This window comes from Xiphias gladius, chromosome 1 (assembly GCF_016859285.1).
Source record: "Xiphias gladius isolate SHS-SW01 ecotype Sanya breed wild chromosome 1, ASM1685928v1, whole genome shotgun sequence".
In the NCBI taxonomy this organism is placed as follows: Eukaryota; Metazoa; Chordata; class Actinopteri; order Istiophoriformes; family Xiphiidae; genus Xiphias; species Xiphias gladius.
In genome coordinates, this window is record NC_053400.1 from 21,920,760 (window position 1) to 21,936,693 (window position 15,934).

The following is a 15,934-nucleotide window of genomic DNA, read 5'->3' on the forward strand; positions in this document are numbered from 1 at the left end:
ATTAAAGGCAGAGGGTTGAGGCAGACAGCAGACTGTTTAGGAAAAGTGAGTCACGCTGTGGAGGAGAAAGGATCATTCAGGATGCCAGAGCCAGTCAAAAAAGCAGGTAAGTGTGCTCCTTCAGCTACTTTCGAAAATGTTGTCAACACATGAAAATGGAACGACTTACAGTGCACTGCCTGGAAACCGAAACTTTATGATATTAGCATAATCTTGTTGTCAAAACCACATGCCTGTCTTCACCATCCGTCAAAAAGTCTGGAGTATGTATTTTAAAAATTGTGAACTTTCAATTACACTCATTGTTTTATCAACATTCTGCAGGAGACTATATCTAGTGGTAAACATTTCTTCTTTTAAACAGATACTTCCTCTAAGAAACTAACTATGTGAAATTACAATAAGTGTAAAAAGAAAACAGCATTTGACTGTGTTGGGCCACCTCCTTCTTAAGCAACTATAAACCACAACCAAACCACTCACTTGAGATCTGCATATTATTTTCATGATTAACAGTTGTATACAGTTGGACCGTCTGCACAATAATGTGAAAATGTATCATGTTTCTTTGTTTAACTGTGTTGAATTGTGGCATCACATTACTCCTCATAGGGAGATAGACTATATTAATCCCTTGAGGGAAATTAATTGAAATAAAAGACGAGATACATTAAAATAAAAATACAAATGTCAAAAGGTACACGAACACAGCAGCTGAGACTAATAAACAGAAAGACTAATGAATGAATAAGTGGGGATATTGACTGACAGTCCGGTACAGATGAAGGCATAAAGAGCTGAAGATTGATAATGTCTAGATACAGTTAATATTGTAGTGTCCAAAGAGCAAAATGATTATCATCATAAATAATTATTAATATGAATAAATAAGAATAACTAATGAAGACAAGCTTAGTCCACTAGCAGTTCAATGTCAACAGGCCCGGCAGAAGCAGATCAATTGTAGAGTCTGATAGCACTAGGCAGGATTGATCTCCTATATGGCTCCTGGTGCTATTAAGTTTGGCTAAAAGTGTAATCTATCTGCACTCCATCTCAAAGTGTATTGAGATTGAGTGGTGGATGAAAAATCCTGTGTCTGCACATAGTGGAGAATGCAGCTGAAAATAAAGTCATAAAAATGCAGCAGCAGTAGAAGTAACAACTTGTACTTCCGGCACGTGTAATTCAAATATATTCCATGGATTAGTAAGGTGGCACAAGTTGCTTGGTAATGTGATGTGCCGATACTATGTAGCCAGTAGCCAGAATCACAACATAGTACATGCAATTATCAATCCTCAGTTCAAAGTGTTCTCCAGTGGTGTGATAGTAACTCTAAGCCCCTTTGACCGTGTCAGGAACTCAGTTCAGTCACATGGTCCAGGTGGAAACATTGTCTGATGTGAAATTGACACTGTCACATATCCAGCATCACTGCATTCACAAAATGCACTACTGATCCAAAAATGTCCAACAGGATTCCAGCTTGACAAATGAATTTCCAAGGTTTTTTTTCCCCTCTCTTCAGTAGGAATGGATAGCCGTTTGTGGAGTGAGGACGTGTCACATATCAGATGACAGAGAGCAGCCCAAAACGACAGCTTGTGTGTGCTAAGACTTTTAGTGTCAAGGATTTGTTCAGGGCAATGACAGTTATGATTGTCTTGAGCCTGTAGCATCATTAACAATTATTATAAACACCCTGCAAACAACAGGATGCTTTTCAGTTGTTGTTGTTGTTGTTGTTTTTTTTTTGCTACAGTAAATAGGAAAGATTGCAACTCTAAGTAAACTTTGCTAAGTAAAAAAGCTAGAAAAAACCCCCCAACTAAAACATTACAATAATGATTGAATAAATTTAGACTAAATAAATGAATGGGAAAAAATAATATGATTAAACAGTAATTCAAATAAATCAACACATTACATAAAAGAATGTCTCAACAACTGACCAAGTGTTATTACCAACCAACTAAATATCAATAGTAAAGATATTAGGTACTAATACTAAAAGATGAAATGGAGTTGAAATAAATTGTGTCCGTAACTCAGACAAACATCACACAATGAGTATGATGTATACAGCCAATGCATTCAACACAGAGACAAACAAGTATCCTCAAATAAACATCTGTTGACCTTCAACTTAGAAAAAGTTATATTTCATTCACAATATTATTTCATGAGTCCGTCAAGTAAAATGAATGTTTATCCTTAACTTTGACCAACACTAATCAAACATTGATGCAATTACATTTGTACTCAAACCTTACTAAACAAAGTTGTTGAGAGTTTACCAGATGGACATTAGCTGTAAATAACATCAGTGGTTAATTATGTGTAAATTAATTCACTGTCTTGTTGGCACTCAGCTCAAACAATGTGGCAAATTCACTTGTGAGAGTTAACAAATGATCACCAAAACGAATGTAAAGGTGAGCTTTTAAAACCGAGAAGAGTCCTTTTCACTGGTGAAGCAACATGAATGACTGACAACATGACAAGAGATGTCGTAGCAGTAGAGAACACTGGCTGCAGACAGACCGAGGACACATCATTCTTTCTGTGCCTCCAGAGTCACAAAAATAGCGTCAGCTTAATCCCCCGACTATGATACCTGCGTCCCTGTTGCAGCTGAAGCCTGCCAGCCTCATTTATTAGTTCAGAACATATGCATCCTATATTTAAACTCATAGGGTCATCTTGCAGAATGTGAAGTTTTTTTTTTTTTGGTGGTTTTTTTTTTTATTTGTGTGGTTTTGTAATGCTATGTTGAAATGTTCAGGCCTCAAACCTGGAAATAATATGCATCTGAATTACGCCTACATGCATTTCATGGTTCCAAACCCATGGTGCTACAGTTAGAGACACGTCTAGTGTCAGCGCTGTCGGTTACACTCAACTATTTTTAGGTCCCTTTTAAAGATGACAAGTGTTCGAGAATGACATCGCTATGCACATTTAATAATGTTTTTCTCAAAAGAAAATGCAGGCAAGGCAACAGCTGGTGTTTTACACAATGAGTGTAAAACATAATATTAATAGATTTCCTGACTGACGATAGACACCATGTATTGATTTTTATTTGTTTTCCATTTAGGATGACCACCCACGTCTGTTACTGTTATTGATACGTGTAGATAGTTTTGTGATTGTTTGCTGGTGTCCGGTTTGTTATAGATGTTGTACGTGTGTCTCTGATCATCTTTGGATTGGTTTGGGACTGTCGGGTTCATTTTCATCAGAAACCACAATTGAAAATAATAATAATTATTATTACTGATTGAACGCGACTTAATGAAAGCAAATTTCATGCAGAGGATAGGATGCATGGTTATAATGTGTGTGCCACAGATACTGTTCATCCTGTGCTGAGCAGCACCTTCTGAATATAAGAACATTTATTCAAGTACTGTATATGGGTACAGTTTTGAGGTACTTGTACTTTACTAGTCTGAATGCTACTTTGTATTTCTACTCCACTACTTTTTGGAGGAAGATATTGTACTTTTTGCTTTGCCGCATTTTCCGACAGCTTTAGTTACTAGTTACTTTGAAGATAAATATTTTACATACATATAAAACATATGATCAGCTTATAAGGTATATTGCACTGTTGTAGATTAAACTACCATGTCATTTATGAATTAGTAAAAATTAGCTCCACATTGACCAGAGCTACACAATTAGAATGTATTTTTATGTTTATGCATTAGTAATACTAATCCAATAATGTAATAATAGAAAACATTTTGTAAGGAGCCTTTCTGCATAATGAGTACTTTTACTTTTGATACTTAAAATGCATCTAGCCGATTAATACGTGCGCACTCATTGAGTAAAATTTCAAATGCAGGACTTTTACTTGAAGTGGAGTATTTTACCTTGCGGAATTGCTACTTTTACTTAAGCTTAGGAGTTTTACTTTTACTTCAGTGAATTCTTAATCCACCACCGTTCTCAGACAGTGCTGTAGCCTTTAAACACAATTATAAACTGACTGGGCTCCAGAGGAAAGGAAGAAACACCTTTAAATTTGTAATGATGCTGATAAATTGGTGTTTAAGCTGAACAACCCTGTGTGTTTAGATTTACTCTTTCATGACTCCCCAAATGAGGCTCAGTCTTTGTTCAGTATTCAGTATTCTCTTGTATTTCCAAAGACTATGTGAGTTAGCGTACACCAAGACTGCACAAATATAACTTGTTATGAAGCCACATGTTCTTGCTTTGAGACATTCTGTGTGGAGTTGGAAAAGATAAATTCATTGGGTCTCACTTAGCCCCATCCAGTGTGCTGCAGACTGTACAGCACTGTACTTTTTCAACATGAGTGGCTCCAATCAGTTCATGAGCCTTCTTCTTCTTTTGTTAAAATATGAATGGCCCATCTCCCTAATTCACCTTCAAACTCTCTTTGTCTTTCTCTCTCCCACTTTCACTCTTCCACTTTCACTCTGCAGTGTGTTACAGTATATACTCTATGTGTTGTTCTTTTTTTGGGGCAAGTGTTTTGTTTTTTTAAATGGGTGAAAACTTCCGAGATTAACTTCCACAAAACAAAAACAACATAAACAGTATTTTGGGTCTGTTATTTCACTTAGAAAAATACTTAAGGTGTAAAGAGTTACTGGATTTTTTCATATTGTGATAAAATTCTCATCAATGAACACTCAGTGAGACAATTTTAGCATCTGTATTTTGTCCTCGGGATGATTTCATTACACCCTAACAGCAGACGTGTTAAAAAAAAGTTTAATTGACACTTCAAAGGCCTCACTTTTTATCTTGAACCCACCCTCCCTCTTCAGTTTCAGCATTTACCAAGAAACCAAAGACTCAGGAGGCAGAGGAGGGGTCCTCTGTGGTCTTTGAAGCGGAGACCGAGAAGCCTGATGCTAAAGTAAAATGGCAGTGCAACTCAAAGGACATTTCCAGTGGCAACAAACTTGTGATCATAGCCAATGGAAACAAGCACTCCCTCACTATAAAAGCTATAACCATGGAAGATGCCAATGTCTATGCAGTGATTGCTGGGGGGTCAAAGGTGAAGTTTGAGCTGAAGGTTGTAGCAAAGCCAGGTGGGAGACTTTGATGCTGCAGCTGTGCGTCTGCTCACTCACCTATGGGCAACACAGAGCACAAAGCAAAACAGAGCACTCAATGCAGAAAACCACTGAGCCAGTAAATATTTGATGCACTGCATGCACTTGATGGTTCTGCACATGAACTCACATTCTGCACCCTCTGACAGCTGCTCCACACCAAGTCTCTGAAACTGCTCTGTGTGGTCAATCTTTGAGAAATGTTGGCTCTTAAAGGAGTACTTCAGCACTTTGGGAAATACGTTTATTTGCTACCTGCCTCTACGGTAAATGTGAAGCTACAGCCAGGAGACGGTTAGCTTAGCTTAGTATAAAGACTGGAAACAGGGAGAAACAGCTAGCCTGGATAAGCCTACCAGCACCTCCAAAGCACACTAATTAACATGTTGTATCTCCAAAAATACACCTCACAAATTCAATAAAAGACACCTGGAACTTCAAACAGGGTAAATTATTCCTTTTTCTAAAATGAATTTTTAAATCATATTTATAAAACCAAGCCCCTGTACAGGTGTTGGCATGTGGATTTTGTTACCTTTGGAAAGAACCAGGCTAACTGTTTCCCCATGTTAGAAATCGTCATGCTAAGCTGAGCTAACTGTCTCCTGGCTGTAGCTTCAAATTTACCATACAGGCATGAGAGTGGTATCAATCCTCTCGTCTAACTCTTGGTAAGAAAGCGAATAAGCATATTTCTAGGAAAATCTAACTTTTACGTTTAAGGCTGTGAACACGTCTTATCACTGGCTTTTACCAAATCAATAGAGCACTGTTTTGTTTGCTGCAATGACTGCGTGCTAAATGTGTCACACAGCAACATTTGTGCCATTAGTCTGTCAGTGTGACCCGCTGAGGTCGTTTGTTTGGATTTGATAAGGTGGAAACAAATCTCTGAGAAAGGCAGCAGACTAATGGGCCCAGTGTACGATGAGCGGCTGCCCACAGCCGTCTGTGGCTCATATCATAACCACACTAACTCTGTCTGTACGCTGACCTTGACCCTCACACCAGCACATTACTTCCTCATGAGTAACCGCCACTTGGCCGGCACTCAGGATAGGCATGAGAGACAGCTGATAACAAATGGAAAATCAGTTGTTCAAAGATGATAACACATAAGAAATATTTTGGCGATAAATGTTCGCCAGAGACAAAACAATATTTTGTCTCTGGAATGTCAAATAATGTCGATGAGATGGCTCAAATGTCAACATTTTGGTGATTATGTGTCTCGGTACACAAAATATTCAGAACAGAACATGAGAACAGAAGACATTTTCTAATTAATTAAATAAAATAAGGTTGTTACACACATTTTCCAGATTCAAATTTATCATTGCATTTTTCCTCCCACTTGTGCGCTGTTGTCTCTGTGATGATGGTAACCCAGAAGCTCCAGCTAAGGCCCCTACTGATGGACCCGGGAAGTCCAGTGTAGAACCAGAACCGGCCCCCGCTCCGCCTGCAGCAGCACCCGCACGGGAAGCACACAGTGCCCCTCCAACTGAGGGTGAGTTACTCAGTCCCGGCATTCATTCGTTCATTCAGCCGCTCGTTTACTCCTTTGTTCAGTGCATCAAGCTGTCCACTCTATCATTATCTTTGAGTTAAGCTTTTACCTAAAAATGTCAAAAACATCCCAGTCTGTTTGATGTGCCACATAATAGCACATTACAGGACATGTTTATATATAAGACATTGGACTAAGCTGCCATCAACATACAACAGCACTGCATGTCAGTTAAGTCACATATGCTATGTTGTGCCACATATGGATAAAGTACCGTATGTTTGCTTGGTTTCCCTTTTTGATTTCTCTCACTTCTGTATGTGCATAAGAAGAGTAAGCCCATGTGGCCTGGGAATCCAGGCAACAAATTTGGTGTATGACACTTGAATTAAAGTATTTAAATGTGTTATCTTTGAATACTTTTATTCAAGTGTCATGCACCCAATTTGTTGCCTTGTTTGACTTTGATCCCTCAACATTCTGCCATGACCCCATCGGGTTTTCAGATGGACAGCCTCCAGACACCAGGCAGGACCTGACTGGACTCTTCACAGTGAAGCCCCAGAGTGGAGAAGTCACTGTAGGTGAGTGGCTTCACAATACGGTACATACCATTAATCAGGATTATGATCTCTCTCAGGAAAACTCTACCATCTCGGGGGAATGTGAGAATATGTTTAACTGCGAATAAGATTCAAAATAAAGAAAAACATTAAAATGAATCACATTACAGTCATTTTCACAAATGAGATTAAAACACAAATACAGGAATTCCTTTAATATATGGGAGGTAATCTAAAAAATGTTTCACTCCTGCTACACCTTATAGAAAGGTTCAGGGTTAGTGGTGGAAGTCAAGTTGAGTTATTTAGACTTGTTCAAGTCTTAACAAAGTTTATTATTATATTTCAGTTCGGTTCAAACGGTGAGCTAGGAATACTATTGCGGAATGTGAAAAGAAATATAATAAAATAACAATGTAAGTTTTTTGTTACTTTGCCAAACAGGTATGTACAAGTGTTAAAATAAATGGATGTTTATATGCATAAAGATTTAGAAATGCAAAAGTGAATGTTTACACTAAATATGTTGATAATTCATAGAATTTCATCACAGAATAAACAAAATAAAAACAAAAAGTCAAAGCTGCATTGGATATCAGAATGTGAAGGATAATGTGTTAAACCACATGACAACCTACTATTTCTTGATTTCTTTTTTTTTTTTTTTGCAGGTGAAAACATCACATTTGTGGCTAAAGTGAATACTGAATCATTGCTGAAGAAACCCACCATCAAATGGTTCAAAGGGAAGTGGATGGACCTCGCCAGTAAGTCTGGAAAACACCTGCAGCTAAAGGAGTCGTATGACCGCAACACGAAGGTACTGTGGTGCTGCAGACACTAAAACAGGAACATAGACTTTAGCAGAAATCTTGGATTTTTCTTCAAGACTTGGACATCAGTAAATAAATTACACCAATTTGATTTTTTCTTTTTCTTTTGATGAGCGTGTGAGCAACTGACCATGGTACATATTTTTTTCATTAGAATGAGCTTAAAATTGCAATATGCAACATTTTACTTTGAGGCAACAAAAGTGTTTTGCAAGACTTGCCCTTCTCACGCTTTTCAAACTAGGCAAGCTCTTGCCTTACTCAACATGATAAGCTGATGAACTGCACGCACGCTACCTTGGGGTCATGTTGTGTCAAACACGTAACCCCTACAAACTTCGTTTCAGAATTTCAGAATAAGAGGGAGAGAGAAACCTTCAAAAGGAAATTAAGCAGGGAAAACCAGCGGCACTCTCCTTGAAGATCCCAAATCTAAAACTGATTAACAATGTTTTACTTATGAAACATATAGCCTGTAGGTTAGGGTGTAAAATCAACAATGTTAGTCTCACTTGGTCGTGTAATCCCCCTCACATCTCTCCTCATGCATGTGGTTGCAGGTCTACACGTTTGAGATGCACGTGATGGATGCCAAGGCCAACTTTGCTGGAGCTTACAGATGTGAGGTCTCATCCAGGGACAAGTTTGACAGCTGTAATTTTGACCTGACTGTACATGGTGAGTACTTTGTTGATTTTTTTTTCTTTTTTCTTGTTTGTGTCACCTATTATGATTGTTTCTGATACCACCAGATTGGTCACTAACATGACTGTCTTGTATCACTATGACCTTGGATCTTGTTCTGCATTTCAGAGGCTAATATTGCCGAAGGCTTTGACATAAGAGCAGCTTTTAGGCGCACGTAAGTTTTATAATATTTTATTACTTTGTAGAAAATACATAATAATTTTGGTCACAGTTTACATTAAAATTGAATATACTATGCTGATTCTCCTATTTTGCTATCACCAGTTAATACTGTATTCCGATGTTCTTAGATAAAACTTTGGTAAAATTTACAGTGAGGTGAAGGAGAGCTCATATTAATCAATCAATGAGAGCTTGACTGCTGGATCCCTGGCACATTTCTTCAATAGTATCACACAGCTATAAAAATGAGCTACTGTCTTTCCTCTCTTTACAGGGCTTATGCAAACCATTATACCTAAAATCAGTTACACAGTAAATTCACTTTTAATTTTTTTTATTTTTATTTAAGCATGTGTAATCACACTATGAAAAATTTGCAAACAATGTTTAAGCAACTACCCTGCTTTAAATTGATTTAAGATGATTAAAATTCCAAATTTGTGAGCTTGAAATAACATGTCTCTTGAGTGGAGGACATGTCAAAGTTCAAATATCAAACTTCTGACATATAACCCGTCAACCTGCAAAAAAATGCCCAATACATTCATCCAGAAATCACGTAAATCTGATAATGACCTGATGCTGATTAGGAGTGATTAGGAACTGAATGAATCCATATGAAGAGGTTATGAAAAGGATCAGTTTTTCTGTTCCAATGCCGCGTCAGATTTTCTTTTTACTTTTTAAACCTCAGTCATCTTTTATTTCTCCTGATCGCAAATTAATTTAAAGATGAAGCTTCTTTGAGTCATTATGTAATGTAATGTTTCACCAAATTAAAACAGGGATCAAATTTTCAATCCTCTTTTATCTGTGGGGAACATTCACTACACTACAGTATGACTATGTTCACTATAGTTCAGGTGTATTTAAATCACATTTTATGCAACAGTTGGGGCTCTTTACTTTGCATTATGGTATGTACATATAAACACCTCCTTAAAGACTCAAATGTGAGTAGAAAAAGTTTTAGCCCCATGTAGAATATGGACAAATTTTAAAAGAAATCTAAGATCCTTTACTCTGTTGTCAGACTTATTTAACACTAGGTCAGATTTTAAATTAATTGTTATATTTGCTAATAAGAGTTTAAGGGATTAAAATGAGAAAAAAAAATGCACAGACACAATTGTTAATAAACTACGTTGGAGTATTCCCATGTTATATGTAAAAGAATAACTTTGTAAATGCTAACCTATCAGGAGTGAAGCTGGTAAGAAGAGAAGTGGACCATCAACAAGGTAGTAAAGGGGTTTGTTGCAACAATGGAGGCTCAAATTCAAACTCTGAGAACTCTGATTGTCAAAGAACAGAGAAATCGGGACCAGGATCAGAGACTCGCTCTCTCTCCTGTGGCCTGTTTCTTCTCTGCCTTAGAGTCAAACAGAACCAGTGTTGTGGATGGTGCAGCCTCGAATCTGCTGAATTTGAGAGAATAACCATAGCAGGGAGACCACGAGAGAGCTAAACAGAGATGGAAGGCTCAAAGTCAAAATCCTGGATGAAGTTGCTAATCATAGTAGCTGTGGTTGTTTTAACCTTTCAATCTCAATATGTAGAGATTTGGTTTATTAAACTGTTGAGTAACATGCACTCGTTGCAGCCGTCAGCTCTCTCTGATCTCCTCCTGGGTCTCAATCAAAACAGCAGAGCCAGCTGCACAAACAGCTACCCTGCAGAGTGAGCTTTGAAGGATGTTTGATCGTACTGGAGGTGCGAGCCGAGCTCTTCCACAGGGTTGCCACATACAGGAAGTGCAGCTATGGTGTGTTGTAACTTCACCACATAAACCAGAGACTCACCTTCTAATCCTCCTGTCAGATCAGAGGCAGGAGACAAGCACACAGTCCAATCTATGCCCTTGTCTCTATCTTTCATCCCACTGATCAGATTTGAGCAGACCCTATTTAGCAACTGTTGGTTTCTTTAACCTTGAGTGTTTTGTATTGTTCTTGCTTGGACGACTGCCGCTGTTGCGGCTCATGGCTTAAAGGAATAGTTTAACATTTTAGGAAATGTACAAATTGGCGTTCTTTCCGAGAGTTAGATTAAAAGATTGAGTCCGCGTTCATATCTGTGTGTAAGGTTTGAAGCTGGAGCCAGCAGGACTGGAGGAAGGAATAAACAGCTAGCCTGGATCTCTTTAAAGTTCAGACGTACAGGTGCCCAGTAACGCGATGCTTAAGGTGCTTACCACATAACCACAGTGTCCCAGCTTTGATTCCTGTAGGGGACCTTTGTAGCACGTCATACTCCCCTTTCCACTCTCCCCTTGCTTCCTGTGCCTCTTTACCATCAACTCTCCAATAGGATGAAAATGCCAATAAAACAAGCTTAAATCACATATAGTGAGACCTTTTTGCAGTCTTTCATAATGTCTCTTATTTTACATTCATTGTCAGTTGGGTTTTTTTTTCATTATTAAAAGGAAGAGAAAAGGTGTCTGGGGAAATATCAGAAATGCTCCTTTTCAAAAAAACAAAAAAAATCACAAAGACATTTTTAGATTTGGTGGGAGTTACCCGCATGATGTAACTATCTGTTGACAGTTTATCCATCCGGCCAACACTTCTGTGCAGTGTCTTCTCTGGTTGCCTGTCAACCTCAATGTGAAAGCAAGTCATTGTACTAGCTGGGCTGTTGTTACAGCTCAAAACTCCTCATAAACAACTTGTTGTTTATAAAGTTAAATAATTGGGATATAATGTGTTAATTAGAGGTCCTGGTATGCAGATTTTCTTCTTTACTTTGGAGAAAGCCAGGCTAGCTGTCACATCCATGGATTAACACAGCTGTAAAAAAAAAAAAAAAGAAAAGAAAAAAAAGCCGTTTATATGTGCATGACATCATCCAGATGAAACACTAGTATGCATGTGAAATGGGCTGCGCAGCACGGAAGAAATCCTGGAAGCTTTTGGCCTTTGCGAATTTTCATTCAAATGAATGGGCGCCTTCTTTGAGGTGCAGTATCCAGTTCTTCCAACTCATCCATGATTGCACCCTGTTTCCAGTCTTTATACTAAGTCAGGCTAATGCACCCTCAGCTCTGGTTCCACAGTTAACACAGAAACAGTAGAGCGATATAAATAAATAAGCAAATTTCCCAGAATGTCAAACTGTTCCTTCAAACATGGCAACACCTGACTCTCCAGCAAAACATTTGCCTGTATATTCACTTATCTTATCCATCAATCCACCTGTTTCCTTTCAGTCTTAAAGAGTGGTTATGTACAGTCCAATTTCTCTATTTTAATCACAGCCTGATTTTTGTATTTGAATATTTGTGTTGTACCACTCAGTATCCTTCTGGCATACTGGAGCTAGAGTGAACAGAAGATGTTTAACATAGTGTCAAAGTCTAAGAATATGGATTTGTTTTATTTAAAACAAACCATGTCTCTGAAGTACTAACGTCTATCTTTTCCTTGGAGACCTATTGTGCTGTTGATTTTGATGTTTTGTTGCTGGTGGCTGATATTTCTGCAGTAGTACAGATGGCAACGAGGATTCGGGAGAGCTGGACTTCAGCACCTTATTAAAAAAGAGGTAAGCAAGTACAGAATAGTGACAGTAATTTGTAGACTTTCAGGAAAAGTTAACTTTTTTTTTTCACTTATTATAATCTAACTCTGTCTCAATCTCGTTCTTTCTGGATCATCCTGCAACTTCAGAGAGTAAGCAGCCTCTGCATTTGCAAACTAAAATTCGGAATGATCACCTAATAAAACTTATCTGCATGCAAATAAGCCTGAACATGAATGCACAGTACACGACGATAAATTGGGGTGATATGGTGTGTCCTTTGTCTCAGGATTTTACATTGAAAATGAGGTTTGCCATCCTTTTGAGTTTGCAGAAGCTTTTTCAAAGCATTTCATTTCTATGCCAGTGAAAATATATCGTGCTACCATATTGAAATATATACATATGCAGCCATTTAAGTTCTCCTCTCCCACCATAAGGGGTCCTGAAAATCTAGTCCCCCTATCTTATCTCACTGTTATTATTAAACTGATTAAACTAATCCTGTGATCACCGATATTCGGTTTTCTATCTTGAAGGCCTTCTCACTCCTACTACAGTAACTCGAAGAGCATCACTTCTTTAATACCTATCAGTTCTACTGTTTTTTTCTCCCTTTTACATGTTATTGCTGGTTTCCCCTGACATTTTGTGTATGGCCATTGAGATTCAATATCATCAATTCACCTGATAAGTCATCTTTCTCTCTCTGTGACACTTTGCAGTCTTTCCTCAAAAGCACAAGTCACCTTTTCATCACTTCAAAAATCACTTCTGTGTATCACACACCACCACCAGATACTTATTGTCCAACTCCAAACAAAGCATGACATTAACATATGATTGATATTCTTGTTCTTTAGACTTAATTGCTGCAGGATTCCTTCATTACAGTTTTTACCACTATTGCAATATTTAATTTGTTTGAAAAGCATATTTCTAATATGCTGGTTGTGTTGCTTCTGCTTTGTTTTAACGTGTCTGGTTTGTTTTGCCATATTTGCCTCTTGGGTTCTACCTCTGAATGAGCAGCAGTTTCTTAAAATCCTCAAATCGGTAAGAAACTGCTGACATGCTGCATGTGTGAATGTCAAAGAGAAAGGTTTTGTTGTGAAGGATTCTGTTATTTCACCTTATTTACTTATTTATTTGATTAAACAATGAGAACTTGACCTTGAAAATATTATTTGATGATTAATTAACAAAGTGATAGTACAAAAATAAATTGTTTGTAAATCTATAGCAGTAAGTATATTGTAGGAAATATTTAATTGTATGTGCACAAATCAGTCAATATTTTTTACAGTGTGTTGTACCCTGATTGTTGATAATAATAATACTGTAGGTCAATAGATTTGACAGTCATTTAACAAAATACTGTTAATATCTTACGATTCAGGTACAACACGCTGTTCGCAATACTCATACACTTAAATAATTGCACATAATGGGATGCATTAATCTTGGACCCAAACTACTGTTGCCTTGTTTCCAATCAAGGGGAAACATGGCAGCAACAAATAAACCACAAGAAAACAGGTAACAGGCAGACAAAGAAAAACGAAAGGCTTGAACACTGTAAGAAGCTTAAATAATCTAGGAGATACTTGCAAAAACAATGCTGTCTACATACAGTGTACTGATGAGCTGATGAGTTGATGGGAAGATGCTGCAGGCACATGGCTGCTCACAAATTCAGTCAGCAGTCGGGTGATTGGCCGAGGAACAAAAGTGGCTGAGGGCACCTAGTGGACAGGTGTGCTTAAAACAAACAGAGACTAGGGAAGAGGAGGAGAGAGGAAGCAGAAGGGAAAGACAGCCACCATGTACTGAATCCATGCTACATAACCAGGTGTTTAATATGTAGTGTGTTCAGACTAGAAAATTAGCAGAATAAAGTATGCTCACAATAGACAGCATGCATATGAAAAAAAATCGATTTTTTTGAGAGTGATATTCTCCCACAATGCTCAGCTCAAAGCTGAAAAAATTTTAAATAAATATTAGGTGGTGGTGAAACAGCTCCAACTATATCTTGGAAAATAAAAGATAAGTACTAAATCTTAGGAAAGGAAGGTAAGCAGCGATATAAAAACAGTGAATCTAAAATCTTTGCTTAACGTAGTTAACATGTGATCATTAGTCATATATAAGCATATATAAACATTATATGGTAAATTTTTATGATGTTCATGACCACAAAAAATAACAAAAGGCTATAAGATAAAAGAAAAAGGTATAGAAGTATAAAAGCAGCAATATCAAACCAAACAATTATAAAGTAAATCTTTGTATTTTTTGATAATGCAAGAAATTATCATTTTGTATAAAAAAACTTTATTACTCATACTTACACACACTTATAGTCTACATTATCAACGTACTGACCGTTAATTTTCGAAAATTAGTGTATGAAATTGACTAATCATTCCTTGCTTGTTAGTTGCTCATAAAGTGAATAAAATAATTATTAGTAAGTAGTAATCTATACGTGAGGTAATAACAATATGTTAGTGTTAATGTATCTCTGTTATAGCCTGCTTCCATTAGTCTATATTCATAATGTAACTTGCATACTCTGCGCTAAATGATTAGTTTTAACATCTTCCTCTGGCTGGTTGACATGTATCAGAGCTGTGCAGGTGAGCACAGAGCCTGAAGTGGACGTGTGGGACATTCTCAGCCATGCTCCTGCTTCAGAATATGAGAAGATTGCCTTTCAGTACGGCATCACCGACCTCAGAGGCATGCTAAAGAGACTGAAGAAGATGAAGAAAGAAGAGAAGAAAAGTGCAGGTTGGAGTGCAGAGTTTGAAACGGGCCCCACTTGATCTAATCCCAACAAAATGTAAATAAACAGTGACTGATTATCATATTGTATGTATGCTCTGAAACGCAGCTTTCGTCAAAAAGTTGGATCCTGCCTACCAAGTGACGAAGGGGCATAAAATAAAACTAGCGGTTCAGGTCGCCAATCCAGATGTTGACGTGAAATGGCTGAAGAACGGGCAAGAAATTCAACCAACTGGAAGGTTTGAATTCACCTCAGCTCTGCAAAACACGATGTGCCTGTACATCGCCATGCATTCAACAAAGACTGGCAATTTTCAGCTATGTTAATGAATGTTTTTCATTTCTCTCTGTCTCTCTGTTTCCTCTTTTTTCATTAATATATGACTGAATTCCCTACCTCGACCTTTCATTACATCACTAGCAAGTAAGTGTCATTTTCCTTTGGCTGTTAAGAGTTGTCTGAAAAATAATGTTATACGTCCAAAGAGCATATTATTTGTCACAAATGCTGTGTAAATTAGATTGCAACAGTGCCTTCAGTGTGTGAAAATCATCCTTTTCTTTGTCAAGGTACATATTTGAGAGTGTTGGCAACATTCGCTACCTCACCATCAACCATTGCTCCTTGGCAGATGATGCTGCATATTCCTGTGTGGTGGGGGATGAGAAATGCACCACTGAGCTCTTTGTTAAAGGTGATTAAGGTTTAGAGGAAACAGTCCAGAAAATATAAAT

The 15,934-nt window shown here is 37.6% G+C and overlaps 1 protein-coding gene across 5 annotated transcripts in view; it reads left to right on the plus strand.

Annotated features, from left to right (window-relative positions):
• Window positions 1-15,934, plus strand: part of mybpc3 (myosin binding protein C3) — a 34,523-nt gene continuing 18,589 nt past the window's right edge. Inside the window, exons 1-15 of one of the 5 annotated variants that reach the window (XM_040119923.1) lie at window positions 1-106; window positions 4,815-5,084; window positions 6,499-6,618; window positions 7,125-7,202; window positions 7,853-8,001; window positions 8,575-8,692; window positions 8,828-8,876; window positions 10,087-10,125; window positions 12,371-12,430; window positions 12,556-12,558; window positions 13,439-13,462; window positions 15,039-15,202; window positions 15,306-15,438; window positions 15,621-15,623; window positions 15,770-15,894. In XM_040119923.1, coding sequence (XP_039975857.1) covers window positions 82-106; window positions 4,815-5,084; window positions 6,499-6,618; window positions 7,125-7,202; window positions 7,853-8,001; window positions 8,575-8,692; window positions 8,828-8,876; window positions 10,087-10,125; window positions 12,371-12,430; window positions 12,556-12,558; window positions 13,439-13,462; window positions 15,039-15,202; window positions 15,306-15,438; window positions 15,621-15,623; window positions 15,770-15,894 — 1,360 coding nt within the window. In that variant the 5' untranslated portion in view covers window positions 1-81. The remainder of the gene's footprint in view (window positions 107-4,814; window positions 5,085-6,498; window positions 6,619-7,124; window positions 7,203-7,852; window positions 8,002-8,574; window positions 8,693-8,827; window positions 8,877-10,086; window positions 10,126-12,370; window positions 12,431-12,555; window positions 12,559-13,438; window positions 13,463-15,038; window positions 15,203-15,305; window positions 15,439-15,620; window positions 15,624-15,769; window positions 15,895-15,934) is intronic. The other 4 variants (XM_040120096.1, XM_040120012.1, XM_040120262.1 and 1 more) reach the window with 4 other exon arrangements.